Below are 17000 nucleotides of genomic sequence, written 5' to 3'. Positions count from 1 at the left end.
ATATTTGAGACACGCTCACACAAATTTTTGGCTATATGACAAGGATATGTTATTAACAAAAAAATTTCCAACTTTCAAATATCTTATCCTAATGAAACATTTGAAAATATGTTTAGAATGAATATATTTATTGAGTTTTTTTTTAGAGAGTTTTACAAATTTATATACATAAAATAAATATTTTAAAAAATATTTTGTTATTAACAAAATTATCAGACATTTCTTAAGAGTTTTTATATGACTTTTCTCTTTAAAAAAGAAATCTTTTAATTTATTGGCATGATTGATCGTAGTTGCAATTCCAAACCCAAAATTGATTAGGTTTTCTTACATTCGTGAGAATCGAAGGGTTCTTCCCTTCTCCTGTAATAGTTATGAGTTTTTCCTTTGCATTTACCTCGAAATCCCAATCCAATAACAAAAAACTCGCTGCTTCCGCCGTCTTAGCCGATGACCCGCCACCCACGTCCGCCGCCGCCAGGAACTATATCAGCGAATTCGATCCCGCCGAAGCTCCATCACAAACTCATCCCAAGGTCAAACCTATTGCCCCTATTCCCAACGATTGGCGCCCAATGAAGAAACTGCAAAACCTCCCCGATCTTCCTTCACTTTCCAAATCCAATGGTTCAGATTCGTCCCTCCAGTTCGAGATCGATGCTCGACCTAATCCCGAAGCCGCCGACAACTCGATGGCTTACGGACTTAATATCCGCCAGGAACCTGCTGCAGATGATGGATTTCCCGCACCTGATCGTCGTGAAAAGATGTTAGATTTGGAGATTAGGAGGTTGAGAGAGGACTTGGAGAAGTTACCGGAGGACGCTGGGATGGATGACTTTGCGGATGTGCCAGTGGAAGGGTTTGGTTTGGCGTTGCTGTCGGGGTATGGGTGGAAAGAGGGCATGGGAATAGGGCGTAATGCGAAGGAGGATGTAAAAATTTCAGAGGTTATGAAAAAGACGGGGAGAGGGGGATTGGGATTTACTGAGGAGTTCAGTGAGAATCGAGTTGAAAGTAACGGTAAAGGTGCTGCAAATTTTGGGGACTCAAATGTGAAGCAGGATAAAAGGAGGGATGAGTCAGAGAAGAAAAGATTAAATATTGGGAAAGAGGTGAGAATAGTGAGTGGCAGGGAGATAGGAATGAATGGTAAGATTGTTGAGGTGAGGAGAAGTGGAGAGATATTGGTTTTGAGGCTATCAGGAAGTATCGAGAAGGTGAAAGTTCAAAGCAAGGATGTGGCAGAATTGGGTTCCTTGGAAGAGGAGAAATGCTTGAGAAGTTTGAAGGAATTGAAGACTAAGGACGAAAATGTTAATATAGGGAAAGGGTATAGAAATTCTATAAGGAAGACAAGCCATGAAGACAAAAAAAGGGTCAATGAGAGAGTGAATTGGTTGAGGAATCAAATAAGGATTAGAATTATAAGTAAGGATTTGAAGGGTGGGAGATTGTTCTTGAAAAAAGGAGTGGTGGTTGATGTTGTGGGGCCAGGGATGTGCGACGTTTCAATGGATGAGAGCAGAGAGTTGATCCAAGGAGTGGAACAGGAGTTCTTGGAAACTGCTCTTCCAAGACGTGGAGGCACAGTGCTTGTTTTGTGTGGTAGACACAAGGGTGTATATGGGAGTCTATTGGAGCATGATTCGAAGAAGGAGACGGGTGTAGTTCGTGATGTGGATACACATGAGACGCTCAATGTGAGGCTTCATGAAATTGCGGAGTACACGGGAGATCCAAGTGATATTGGCTATTGAATTGCTTCAGTTTTATGGCTGAAGTGTTTGCTTGATGGATGGTTGTTGAACCTTGAGGTACAATGCTCTCATACCAGTTATTACACTTCATCAAATGTGTGTTCCTTTGGAGTTGTTTCTTTACGTCCAGTTGCTTTTAATGATTCATGGAGTTCGAGTTGCCTGCTTTTGTGAAATACACATTGTGTCCATTGATTTATACCATCAGAGTGTTTGCAACGTTTTGTTAATTTTTTTAGCTGAAGCTCCTCTTCTGCTACGAAGGTGTTTTTGAATATTTACAGTTTTAAAGAATACCATTTTAATAGACTTGCTGATTGGCTTGCTTCTATTGATTTTGAGACTTCTTAGACAATGATAACATTAAGGGACATCCATTTTCTGTTGAACTGGTTCATGGAGTTTTCTCTTTTATAGTCATCACTATTGTGTGAGATGTTTGATCGTTCCTGATTTCTTGTGGTGCTATGGGTCTATCCATCAGATTCCACAAGTTCTGATTTCCAGCTAGTTTGGTCGTCTCGTCTGCACAATCTGTTTTCAACATTATTTGCGCATCTTTTAAACAATTTTCAACATCGTGAATTGAGAATCCTCGCTGTGCTGCATTTCTCACACGGAATTTAACCGAGTGCACATGTTGTTGGTTCTTGCAGGTGGGTAAAAACTTACGGGTGGCTCAAGTTATCTATATACTTCCTGTACTGGACTCCTATCTATCATTCTCGTTCATACCTATTCCAGTATTTAACCATGCAAACGCTATGTGTACTTGCAATCAACGGTGAGACGCGTGTAGCACATTTCCTGAGGGTGTGTTATTAGTCATTACATGGATTCTGTTCAAGAAGAGAGAAATTTTGCATTTTATCATGTGATGACAGTTGTGGTTGCAACAGAGCATATTCATAGTTCCAGGTCATTAAATACTAGTTAAATACACTTCTCGTTGGTATTAAATTACGGAAGTTATTTCAATAGGGATTTCGAGTGTTATTTTCATATATATTTTACACACACATTTTTTTTCTTTTTCGCTCAAAATCATGGAACCCGAGAAATTTAGTACCAAAGATGTAGCCACCGACGTCTTTGGACATATTTTCCTGTTATCGACAGAAATCCAATTCTGCCAAGAAAATAAATCTAGAATTGAATTTATTTTTTAAAGTGTGTACATAGTAATTTGATGTACGTACACAATACCCCTCAATTCTGAACAATATGGATACAGATTATAGAAATCGATACGGGGAGTTCCATGTTTGTTTTATATATGTTTACACAAAATCATACTCACATTTACGATACGGGGTGTTCCATGGTTGTTTTATATATGTTTACACACAGTCATACACACATTTATATATAATCAGCATGACATATCGCATTAAATATCAATTATATTATAAAAGTATAAATACTATAATGGAAGAAATTACAAGTATAAATACTATAATGGAAAAGAATTATATTTAGTTTTGAACCTCAAGGGAACAAAAACCTGATGACATGTCTCCATTGATTTGCTTAAGCTGTGATGAATGACAAATCTGACTGTAACCAGCCATTATAATTGCATATGTACAAAACATTTATAATATGAAGATATAAAAAGCTAAATACTATCTGATATGAACAGAGACCGTGTCGTAGTAACAATCTTTTGAGTGAGTGCCAACTCCATATATTTGAAATAAAACTAAAGGAGGGAATTTTGTAGATAAAACCAGAAACTTAGGAAGAGGGAAGGAGATAGGGATGAGAACCAAAGCTGGGAAAGGAAGAAATAAGAAATCCATCAATTCTCTCACAAACAACATTACAAGTATATATTGCCGTGAAGTACTCCTAACAAACTATCAGTCATATAAATTCATTTGATTATAATTTCATGCCTAATACTTATATCACCTTCTAATTATTTATAATACTATGTCATTTATATATCCATTCTTGGCATTAATACTGTATCACCATCAGTTACAGATTGCAAAGATTATGACAACTGTTGGACCTATATGCCAGTGAGATTTATAAATTCTTAAATATTATAAGTTATTATATGATCTTTTAATTTGTGAAGTCTTATTTTAAAAATAAGTTGCTAAAGTTTTTTAATAAACTTATTTTAAATTAAACAACTTAAATATATTAATGTATTCGGTATTATAAGATCTTTTTTATTGTCAAAATCACCAAAAAAGATATAATCCTATGAGTTAATGTAAGTTGCTATATGTGTGTGTGTGTGTGAAAAAATAGTTTTATAATTTTAATATTTTTAAAAATAAATCTATCTCATATTTATATTTAAAATATATAATTCTTTGGAGTAAAAAATATTTAATATTATTTTTACTATATAAATAAAATATTGGTTAAAAAATTTGTAGTTAATAATTTACTCGATAAAATATTAATATTTTTGTTTTTTTATATCGTAAGAAAAAGATATAACAAAGCCGTATTTTAAATTTGATAAAAATACAATAGAATGGAGATTTAAGAAGTGATGATAAAATGAGGATTTAATAAAATATATAGGGATATTTTGGAGAAGTAAAATATAAAAATAAGATGTTTTAAAAAAATATGGGTATCCCAACTTTTTATAAATTATAAGTTGTTTACAATTTTTTTTTACCAAACAAATTATTAGAGTTTATAAGCTTATTATAAGTTCTGTCAAACAACGTTACGTTCAAGTTTAAAGCCTCGATGGATATAAGATCAAGACGTCTTATGCTTAGCTTTGGCATTGAGAGTGATCATCCTTGATTTAATCAAAGTAAATTTTTATATATCTTTTTATAAATAAATTATATCCAATTGAAATAAAAAGAAATGACCCAACACCAAGAAAATCAAGTAACGTACATGGGAATTGGATTCATAAATTTAATGATTCCATTCCATACATGCCAAATTGCCACCCAAATGCATGTACTCTTGACGCGAAGGCTTTTCTGTTCTTTTTTTTTTTTTTTTTTTTTGAAAAAAAAGAAAAAGAAAGAGGGAGAATATTTTACTTCAGCAAGACAACGCATTTTACAATATTAATTTGCGAGGAAAAAAAGAAAATAAAAGAGAAGATTCAAAAAGCAAAAATGGCTAGAAAAAAGTGTGCTCTCATGCTTTTCGTACCTGTAAGTGGCGGTCCATAATAGTTAAACAGGTCGTTTGGACAATTATTTTAAAAATATTTTGTGTTTAATAAGTAAAAAAATCTTAAATTATGTGTTTGAATAAGATTTTTGTAAAATCTTTCATAAAATATTTTTCAAGTATAGTTTTTAAATAACAATTGAGATGCGTTTTTTTTTTATTTTTTTAGAATTAAAAAAACACGAATTAAACGAGAATTAAAAGATTTTTACAGAATAGATTACCAAACACCTTCTTAATCATTTATAACTAAACTAGAATTAAAAGATTTTTACAGAACATATGACCAAACATAATCTTAAACATTTTTAACTATAAAATTATTTTAAAAAAATAGTTGTCTGAATAAAATTTCAACTCAAAAATTGTTTTTTTTTTTATAGAATAATCGTTTAAATACATACATATTTTTAAAACTATTTTTAAAAAAAATTATAATTTTTTTTAAAAAAACACACTTTTATGTTTTTATAAATATTTGACCAAACGAAACCCGAAACTTCCCCATCTCACTTGGTAAAGGAGGATAATAAATATAGTAATTATTTTTCTAAAATATCATTAAAAAAAATCATAAGATTTTATATGATAAAGATATCATGCCTTCACAATTCAAAGAGTGATGGAGAGGTTATATATATATATATATATATATATATATATATATATATATATATATATATATATATCTTCTATTTTATTGAACTAACTATATGTTGTTTTTATTATATTATAATAATATTTTTCTTTATATTTTATTTTCTCTGCTACCATATTTTTTGTTTTAAACTTTTAAAAATACTTTTTTTTTATATGAAATATGTACATCACGACACGATCCGTAAATATCAATCATAAATAATTTCGTGAGAAAAAATGAGTGGACGCAAAGCAAGCATAGCATTAACAAGCTCACATGATATGCAACCACAAATTGTGTATTATAATAATAATTTATTTATTACAAAAAGGTGTCGGGTGTCCTTTTTCCCTAGACTGGATTCGTTACTCATTCAAAGTTCCCAAACGTTTATTTTATTTTATCATTTTCCTTTCCTTTCTGTCTTTATTTATGTGTTGGAAATTATAGCACCTTGAAGTCATTGTTTGGTTGGCATTTTTTGGACTAAGTTTGTTTTGGAAGATAAAATAAATTAATGATTAGTACATAAATAATAAAAAAAATGATTGTGATATAAATGTAATATATAATGTAAAATTGTATTTTATTTGATATGATTTTTAAGTGTGGGATAATTTTGAATTTTTTGATGAAATGACAAATTTGCCTTTTTCATTTTTTTCCTTCTTTACTCCGGCGGCGGCGACGGTGTAGTGGTCGACGGAGGCGGTGGTCGGCCGTCAGTAGGCGGCGGCCGACCGGAGGTGGTCGACCGACGGCGGCAGTCGACTTGTGACGGCTGCGGTATTCCGGCGGTCGGCCGGCAGTAGGCGGCATCGGCCGGCGGTTGTCGCACGGTCGTCGGTCGGCGCTGTCGGCGGTCAGCTGGCAGTCGGCGGCGACAGGGTCGATTGATGACGGCGGCGGTGGTCGGTCGTGGCGGTGAGTTTGGATATAAGAGAATGGTAAAATTGGAAAAATATGATGGATTAAGAGTTAGGATAAATAATCCTAGGAGGTGAGGAGTGATTATTTTATCACACCTTATACAACCTAATCATTTATAGGAGGGATTGAATTGGTTAAATAAAAATCATACCAAACGCTTGATTAGGTTAGGTGGATTTAAAAATCATAAACGCACCTAATCCCATGAACCAAACGCCCCCTTAATGTGATAACGTTTCCATACAAACATACGTTGTATCTGCCCCCCTCGTGACTATTTTAAATCCTATTTTGCATAAAAATAGTTGTTTTGTGAGACGGGTCAATCATATTTATATTTATAATAAATAAAATATTTCAACATAAAAACTAATACTTTTTCATTGGGTGACCCAGATTGAATACATGTATCACATAATTGACATGTGAGACCGTCTCACAGATATTTATTCGTGAGACGTATCAATAATACTCATGCTCACAATAAAATGAATTTTTTTTGCATAAAAATTGATATTTTTTCATAAGTGACTTAGATAGAATATTTGTCTCATAAAATTGAATAATTTTTAAGACAATTTCACATGAGTTTTTGTGTTATATAAATTAAATCGTTTGTGTTTTATGTGTCACGTGTGTATATAAATAAATAAATATTTTTTAAATAATAATACACTATATCAGTTTTTTACATTCCAAAAAAAAAAACCACAGTTGCCACAACATAATCGGAGTCCGAAAATATTATTTTATAATGTAAATAATTTAGAATCTCATATCTTTTCAAAAAGGCGCGCTATGGCCGACATGTGAAGGCAAGTTGCCCTAGTTATTACAAATCACAGAGCACGACAAAGACAACTTTTCATCTTAGACGTGCCCTCTATAACTGGATTAGGGGTTTCCAAGCAAATGTAAAATTAATTGTTTATTGCATTCAGATTTTTTTTACGGATTTACGTTAAACCCAAACTGCTAGGGGACAAATTGCCGTGGACAAATCTTGCTAAAATAATTTTTTTAAATAATATTTTGAATCGTCGATTCTCAAATCTTGCTGAAGAAGTAATTTATTTTAAAACTAATTCAAATATATATATATATATATATTCCACGATGTAAATAAAAAATATTAGAAAAAGAAATACCACATTTGTACCGAGTTCATGTTTGACAAACATAGAAACAAAAATGGAGTCAATGAGTAGGTCTCTTGTAAGACGATCTCACGAATCTTTATCTGTGAGACAGGTCAACCCTACTGATATTCACAATAAAAAGTAATATTTTTTCATAGATGACCCAAATAAGATATCTGTCTCACAAAATAGGACCCGTGAGATCGTCTCACACAAATTTTTGACATGAAAAATATATATCTTCGATATAACTGGAACTTGACATGAATATGCCAATTAAAATCTTTTGTTCCCATATTCAAATTGTACATTTATCATTTATTATGGGAAATAATAAAAAAATGCAGGAGTTATTTTTATTTTTTATACGTATGAAATGACTGATTAAATACAGCCATAAGAGTGAAATTCACATCTCAAGTAATTTTAACAAATTTTATCAACAAAACAACATGTTTCGTAATTTAATTTATTAATTAGCAAACATTGTTTTTTATTATACATAAATTAATTTACATGACTATTAATGCAAAAATTATGGGCATATACTAAAAAAATTTGTTTAAAACATAAGTATTTTAAATCGTTTGGATCATGCTATTTTGTAATATATAAATTTGGTATTCCGGGTGCTTTTGGTACGTAAATTATTGGAACGGGGTTTGAGACGTGTGATTAAATTTGTTAAGGTTTCCCAGATATTAAAATTCGACAATTTCCCTGAAACGTAGAAATCAGCAACTTCTTTTAATCAACACTTCTTTTTAGCATGATCATAAAATCAAGTTTATATCTCATTTCTTCATTAAAAATAAATAAATATTTTACTTATATTTTATCAAAAAGATGAAAAGTGTCTAGTCACATGGGATTTAATTTTATTAACAAAATATGTATCTACAAATGAGGGGTGATGATGGTTCGTGGAGTCTTGGATACCTCAACTTTTAAATTTTAAAATCTTGAATATTAAATTCACCAAATTATCAATTATTGGAAATCCAACCGCGAATATTGGAAGGAATGACGCTTTTAGTTTTAATAAATAACAATATATTTTTTTAACATATTTATTTTTCTGGCGTGAGGCTTGTTTTTGTATTATTGATTAATAACTAATTTAATGCGATAATAAGGAAATTAGCATGCCTTCCTTTTGAATTTAAATAATTAATGGGTTTCTGATCACTCAAAAAATTTAAAAGCCGTGATAAATTTTTATAAAGAAAAGTCGACGCACATTTTAAAATAATAATGTGTGATTGAAACTTAATTGAATATTGATTGCATAGGGGAAACCAAATTTTTGGGCAACGGGACGATGAATGGTGATGTCGAGTTTAATAAATGAGAGGATGTGACATCAAATTTGACTTTTCTTGCAATCTAATATATCAAACCGTACACAAAAATCAAACCCCTAAAATTCTACAAGCTCAAACACTATCAAAACAATGTTGCGTAATTTGTTATATTGCTTATGAGGCTGTCAATCCAAAAAATAAAATAATTATTCCTTCATTAAGTGATTATGGGAAGGGGTTTAAATAGTTAGTATATTCTCTGTCGAGAGTAATTCTATTTATATCTCAACAATATTAGATCGTGTAAATCTCTCATAATTTTAATATAAGTTGACATTATTGTTGACGATCAAAATACTAAAATTTCATTATATCATAGAAGAAAAAACATTCTAAACGTAACATATAAAATTTGAATTTGAGGTCGGGTACAAATAGTTTATAAAAGCTTACCCTAGTTCTTTCAGGATCACAAGAGCTCATCGGTTTGGCACGACTTGCATTCTGAACTGTACTTGGCTTGCCCGCGACAAGAGGTTATCTGAGCATGTGGACACTGTTACTTAATAACTTATTTTCAAAAAATTTAAAGTACGTATATTTTTAGATGTCTTTATTTGATGTCATGACCACGTTATATTTCTTTGACTGACTTAGTTTCATAGGTATATTCTTGTAATACTTGGACATTCCCGGAGTATTTTGTACATAAATTTCGATATATAAACAGAATAATTTTTACATTAGAAGATCGACAAAAGGGCTCTAGCAATGAACTGGCTCGCAAGTTAACAAACATGTTCGTGAGCATAGGTTATGGTCATTACTCATGAGATTATGTGAGATCATCTTTTGAACTCAAGCTATGAAAATCGTTAAGCTTGATCGAATTCAAATCTAACAAACTCGCAGGCAACTATCAGTAGTTGATTTGTCTTGAACGTCTACAACCGAGCATATATAAATTTTCATCGCCGCCTGTCCGAAATTTTATTTTAAATTTTTTTATATGTTAAATTTTTTATTAATTTAATATTAGTTCGAATGGCTCAATTTTAAAAAATAAAATGATTTTATATTTTAAAATCTTAACTCGGATAGATTAATAATTATGACTCTATCATTGATCACGTCTAAATTTAGAGAGAAAACGAACAAAAAAGAGGAAAACTATCCTCTTGTAGAATTAGTGGATAACTGCGTTGTAATTAAATTTTAGTTTATCTATCAATACGCTGAATAGATTAAAAAAAAAAATCAATATGCGGAATATAAATATAGAATTTAATTGTTCTTCTCCCTTACAGCTTTTCACATTTATTATTATGTCATGGCCTTGCCCTTTTTTGTCCCCGATTGATTGCAAAAGTCCAACTTATTCAAATATACGTATGGTAAAATTACTGGGTTGCCCCTAGCTTGCTGTTTCTTGATATTCCAGCAAATCTCACATTGCCACGTGGTTGGGCAGTTAAGATTAGGGCAGCACATAGTGATATAGTCGAGAAGTTTCCTTAACCTCAGCTCCAAAATAAAAATAAAAAAAAAAAAATCCTTAGAAATGTTTGACGAATTGGCATGAGTTTAACGTTTTGGCTTGGCTGCTTATTTATAAAACTAAAATGAAACTAGACGTGATCGCGGTTTGAGGTTTAGGTCATAATTCCAAGATATGACGTAATTAATTATATTCCCACATAATTTGCATGCTAACATAAAAGCCCTGATGGAGAATATTGGATTTGTTTTTAGATAAAGATATATACAACGTGTTTTGAATGAGTAGAAAAAACAAATTTCAGATTTTCAGTTTTAAAATTTGTACTTTTTTTAAAATATAACGAGAGTATTTTACCAATATCAGACCTTTATTATTTTATTCAAATATTTATTGACTAATATGATCGTACTTTTTAAATGAATGTTTATATCTTCACTGAATAATTGAAACACGATTGGTTATTTTTGTTATGAACAATTTAGTTGTATTTTGGTTAAATAACTTCAAAGTCAAATAACTTCAAAATTCAATATTTTATTAGAAATGTAGATAAAATGATGGACACAATATTTAAAAACTCAAGCAAGAATACGAAGTTCGTGAGTGTATAAATACAACTCAACCTTTTTTTTTTATTTATTTATTGAAATAAAGTTTAAAAAACATTTTTTAGTTAGGAGACTTGATTATAACTAGGAGCAAATATAATATAAAAATCTACATATTTAAAAATCAAAGGGGCGGAATAATAAATAGGGATCAATAACCGATGGGTGCTAGTATCCAACTTTTGCCTTTTAATCTTGACCTGAAAGAAGATATTATTGCCCACTTGTTGGCTTTCCCTTCCAAACAAACCTACATCAATGATTCTACTTTCTAAATCCACACCACCCTCCACCCCTTCAAGGATATAGATATGTGGTAAAAACTTGTGTTATACGATCTTACGTGTCGTATTTTGTGAGACATTTCTCTTATTTAAGTTATCCATTAAAAAATATTACTTTTTATGCTAAGAGTATTACTTTTTATTCTGAATATCGATAGAGTTGATCCGTCTCACAGATAAAGTTTCGCGAGATCGTCTCACAAGAGACTCACTCGTAAATATTTACTGGTCGATAGCTTATAGTCCATCTTGTTTCAAGTTTTAAATCAAGTATCGAGTTTTGTATCAAATTCTAGTCCAATTCCAAAAAAATTACTTAAACCTAATTTATCAGTTCAAAGTCCTAGGTGATTACATGACATTTTAAACAAGATACAATGTCAAAAAATGTTTTGAATAATCCTTGATAAAGATACATTTTATTTCACCAAATTAACCATTTCCTCGAAACTCGCTAACTAAGGAAGGCGTAAACAAATCATGTATGTTTCCAACTCAAAATCCTTGGTAACAAATTTTACAAAATCTCACCTTAAAATCATATATACATAATTTTTTAATATATTTAAATAATAAAACTATTACACAATAGATTTATTATTTCTCACCCTCCACGAACCCGATTCTGGAATATACCCCACCACCCAAACCACCCACCTCCTCTTTAAAGCTGCTGTGACTCCATTTCCCAGAGGCCCCCTCCTCTTCTATCACCTCAGATGAGAACGCTATTATCTACAATTCTTGACTTTCCGACCACCACCACCACTTCTTTCACTTCCGCTGGCAGATCCTCGGCCAAAAGACCTAAACTCAACAATCTCCTGAAGGCAGAGAAGGAAGAGGATCACAACCACCACATCCAGCAGCAGGCTCTCCTCCCTGATCTCCCCGATCACGTAGCTCAACTCTGTCTTTCTCTCGTTCCTCCATCTACTCTCTACTCCGTCTGCCATTCTTGGAGGCAACTCATTTACGATCCATCTTTTCCCCCATTTCTTTCTCTCTACGCTCTCTTTGAAACAACAGAACCCCAACCGCAGGCTTTAAATTCCTTCCAGTTCTGTTCCTTTGATCCCATCTCGTGTGATTGGAAACACTTGCCTCCGCCTCCACCTGGATTGAATTCTCGCTTCCTCTTGCGACACCCTTCCTTTATTTCACGTAAGCTTCCCATCCAATCAGTTGCCGTCTCTGGCAAACTCATATTTCTAGCCGCCACTGCTGATCAATTCCAGCCTGCTTTATCCAAACCCCTAATATTCGACCCCATCACGAAACAGTGGGCACACGGTCCCTCAATTCTCAAACCTCGTCGATGGTGCGCTGCCGGAGCTTCACGCACCACCGTTTTTGTTGCGAGTGGGATCGGGTCCCACTACAACACCGACGTTGCGAGGTCTGTGGACAAATGGGACCTAAATTTTCAGTCTGGCAAACAAGAATGGAGATGGGAAAAGATGAGGAATCTTAAAGACGGGAAGTTCAGTCGCGATGCGATCGAAGCCGTTGGATGGAGAGGAAAATTATGCATGGTGAACGTGAAAGGCGATGCAGCCAAGGATGGTACAATATACGACGTTGAAACGGATTCTTGGCATGATATGCCGGAAGGGATGCTGGCTGGGTGGCGAGGCCCCGCTGCGGCGATGGAGGAGGAGACGATATACGTGGTGGATGAATCGAAAGGATCATTGAAAAGGTACGATCAATTCAGGGACTCGTGGGCGGAGGTGGTGGAAAATGAAATGCTCAAAGGGGCTCAGCAAATCGCGGTGGCACGGGGGAAAGTGTGTGCGCTACGTGCTGATGGCGGCGGAATCGTGGTGGTGGACGTAGCAGCTTCGCCGGCCAGGCTGTGTGTTGTGGATGCTCCGCCGGGTTTACAAGGAGTGGCGATTCATATCTTGCCCAGATTGAGCCAGCAAGAAATTCAAACCAAGTGAAGAGTTTTCGTTCGTTATTCTATGCAGAAATCGGAGTACACTAATTTTGTTAATTTGGGTAAAGTTCACTTCTTTCATATAGGTTTTATTTTGTTTCGCCTTTTCTTGTTTACAAATGTTTGACAAAGATGTTTTTTGTGGTTCTTTTATCAATTTCGTATCAAAAATTAAAAATAAACAAAGTTTTTAGTTTATATAATTAAGTTTCAATAATAAAGTAAAATTTATTATTGTTATTATTATTCTATTGTGTGGATGGCTTTCCTTTGGAAAAAAAATATCTGTGATTTTTTCTGGTCAATAAAAAATATTGTGGATTTTATTTTAATTAATAAGTAAGTAAATGTGTTTGCATGTGGAAGGGATTTTGTTTTAATAATCAAGTAAATATGTTTGCATGTGGAAGAGATCAATTAAAGTAGTCGGCTGGATCGAGCTAAACGACAGAAGACAACTTTTCAACTCAATTCAATTTTTTAATATAATCGAATCTTTATATTCTGGAGTTTTATGATTTTAATTATATATTAAATTTTTTTAATAATCACCATTTTAAGGATTTTTTAATGAAATTGGATTTTCATAATGATCAATCAAGTTTAATTTTGTTTACCAAGACTGCGTTTGGTTGGAGGAATAAGATAATGAAATGATTAAAAGAGAAATAATAAAAAAAATGATTGAAGTAAAATATAATATATAATAATAAAATAATATTATGTTTAATATGATGGATAAGAACGTGATAATTAATAATTTTTTGATGAATTGACAAAATTGCCCTTCTATTTGTGTGTCGGCGGGGGCGGCCGGTCGGTCGGAAGCGGAGGCGACGGTCGGCCGGAAGCAGCGGCGGAGGCGGTCGGCCGGAAGCGGCGGGGGTGGTCGGCCGGAAGTGTCGTCGGCGGTCGGCCGAAGGTGGTGGCGATCGGCCGGAAGTGGCGGCGGTCGGCGGGAGGAGGTGGCGGCGGTCGGTCGGAAGTGGCGGCGGTGGGCGGTTGGCGGTGGGCGGTCGGTGGAAGGAAGTGGTGGTGAGTTTGGATTTAGGAGAAGGGCAAAATTGGAAAAATAGTGTGAGACCCCGAAAATAAAATAGCATCGATGACATTTTTGTAAATAAGTTGAAAAATATTCAATTTATTTTGATAGCATTTTCGTAAATAAGTTGAAAATTAATGAATTAATTTTTAAGAATAAAATATGACATATCTTGGTCATATGAAGTCCAAATGGTTTGAGATTTGAATATAACGTAGAAAACTCAAAGACATAGAAGTTTCATGTTTTGAGTTTTGGAAAATTGGATCGTTTGACTGGTCCAAAGACGTATACCGGCGTTAAAATTTAAAATAATATATTATATTATATTATATTATATTAATAATATAATATAATATAATATTAAAAAAATTAAAAAAATAAAAAAAAAAAGAGATTGATATAGTTGAAACTCACGTAATGTGAGTTTCATCTTTTCGAGAGAAGATACAGCAGGAAGAAAGAAGAAGAGACAAAATAGGTTTTTGATTTTCTTTTTGATCGTGCGACTTATCGGTTTATCCAATCGACAAACCGACTTTAGTTTTGAAATCGTTGACACGAGATCTTCGATTTGAGGTATAAATTTTATATTTTTGGTGATGTTTGAAATTTGTCGATTTTTTGAATAAATCTGATAAATTGTTGAATCATACAGAAATTGAATATTGTTGACTAGCGTATGATTTTAACGAAGAAGAGATGATTATAGTGATGTTATTTTGAATTATTCCCAATTTATTATAATTAGGGAATTTTAATCGTAGGGTTGAAATTGAATGATTATTTGTCAGTTATTATTAATTCTGATAAATATATGCGGTAGAATAATCGACAAGAAACTAAGTTTCGAAGTCAGAATCGAATTATAATATGATTTTGATTTGATATGAATTTTTGAAGTTTCAAACGATATTTGAAACTCATATTAATGATTTTGGAGTATGTTATTGATTGGAATGAATATGTTATTGATGTAGATAAAGTGTTATATCAATATCTTCAGGCTACATCAACTGGAATGAAGAATTGAGGTATGTTGCGACCGGGATAACATACGACAGGTATCTGTATTATATGATATATGTCGGATTGATTTGATTTATTGGAATGAGAATACATGTCTATATGCCTTATTTGTTGAGTGATGTGGCATACATGACATTGAGATTGAGATATCGATGTATAAAATAAATGTTTTGTTAACACACATCGTTTGTTGCATACATCGATACATGACATGCACGTTGAGCTATGATCCTTGGATACCCTGATATGATTTGATTGGATTATGGGGTTTGTGAACATAATTGCTATGTTGGTATTATATGACCCGTAAAGTATAGACAATTGTGGCCCAGATGATTGGATATGAGATTTGGGATTTGATGGCGCTTTGTCGACGCTATCATACGAGTATCCCTTATTGAGGTCGGTGTGCCAGCTCGAGCATTGATTTGATAGCGATTCGATTGATTCTGACATGTGCTCAGTGGATGGGCATTTGACCTGATACCTCCACGACATACATGCATTGCATACCATATATCATTGTTTAGATATCTGTGGTATATATGATTGGTTGTTCCATACGGAGCTTTGCTCACCCCCAAGGGGGGCTGTTGTTGTATTTGTGTGTGGACAATGGCAGGTACTCCAGGATATCAGGAGACCGGAGATGGTACTTCTGGAGGGAGTCACAGTTTGGGTTGAGGTTTATATTTTGTTCCCAGTATATATGTATATGTATCTATATACCGGGGCATAGTCCCGAGGATATGAGTTGTTTGTATATGACTGGTTTTGATTTCGTGTGGACATGTTTATGATGTGAGATAAAATACTATTTTTAGTATTCAAATGAAATGATTTGGGCTCATTGTAAAGAAAATTTAAATTCGTTTTCCGCTGTAATTAATTAACACTAATCAAATTGCATTGTAATAACGATTAGGAGCTAAGAACCCCACAAATAGGATGGATTAAGAGTGAGATAAATAATCCTAGGGGGCGAGGAGGTATTATTTTAACCCACCTAATATAACCTAATTATTTATAGGAGGATTGAGTTGGTTAAATAAAAATCGTATCAAACGTTTGATTAGGTGGGTTTAATAATCATAAAGCCACCTAATCCTATGAACCAAACACAGCCCAAGAGACATAAAAGAACCTGGACAAAAATCCTCGAACTCCAATAGCATCCTTTTGGATAGATGTTGAGACACAAGAACAAAAGTTACATGATTTGAATGATTATTACAAAATCCTTTTATCATATATAAATAATTTTGCCATGTTTCTTTTTATTATTGTTATATTTTTTCTAAGACAAGAAAGGAAAATTGTGATTATTTCCCTTTTCATTTGAATGCGATAAAATCTTCGTTTCTTATTATGTTAGCCACATTTATTTACAAAATCCGATATATTTGACCACTCACAACGTGGTTGATAGTCTTATACCATTCCTAGCTTTATAAAGACCTTCCGAAAGGCTAACAAACAACATCGACGACTTAGTTAGAACACTGTCAAAGGGGTAACAACTCACATATTTTTATAAAAATATATTCTTTTTCTCAAAAAAGTTTGTTGAAGGCAAATACAAGTTACTACGATCCGATCGTGTCCATAAAATCTTATCATTAACGATCAGTTTGTAAGAATTTCAACTCTAAA

The 17000-nt window shown here is 33.0% G+C and overlaps 2 protein-coding genes across 2 annotated transcripts; both read left to right on the top strand.

Annotated features, from left to right (window-relative positions):
• The first annotated feature begins 256 nt into the window (after positions 1–256).
• LOC142552279 (protein MOS2-like) lies at positions 257–2762 on the top strand. The gene is made up of 2 exons (XM_075662001.1): positions 257–1817; positions 2417–2762. The coding sequence occupies exon 1, from the start codon at positions 375–377 to the stop codon at positions 1758–1760; it is 1386 nt and encodes a 461-aa protein (XP_075518116.1). The 5' UTR covers positions 257–374; the 3' UTR covers positions 1761–1817; positions 2417–2762.
• Positions 2763–11961: 9199 nt separating this feature from the next.
• Positions 11962–13458, top strand: LOC142552278 (F-box/kelch-repeat protein SKIP25-like). The gene has a single exon (XM_075662000.1). It carries the CDS (start codon positions 12054–12056, stop codon positions 13278–13280), a length of 1227 nt encoding a protein of 408 aa, XP_075518115.1. The 5' UTR covers positions 11962–12053; the 3' UTR covers positions 13281–13458.
• Positions 13459–17000: the final 3542 nt, after the last annotated feature.

Source organism: Primulina tabacum, chromosome 7, assembly GCF_025594145.1.
Source record: "Primulina tabacum isolate GXHZ01 chromosome 7, ASM2559414v2, whole genome shotgun sequence".
NCBI lineage: Eukaryota > Viridiplantae > Streptophyta > Magnoliopsida > Lamiales > Gesneriaceae > Primulina > Primulina tabacum.
The sequence above is the reverse complement of the archived record's forward strand: the minus strand, read 5'-3'. Positions and strand labels throughout refer to the sequence as shown.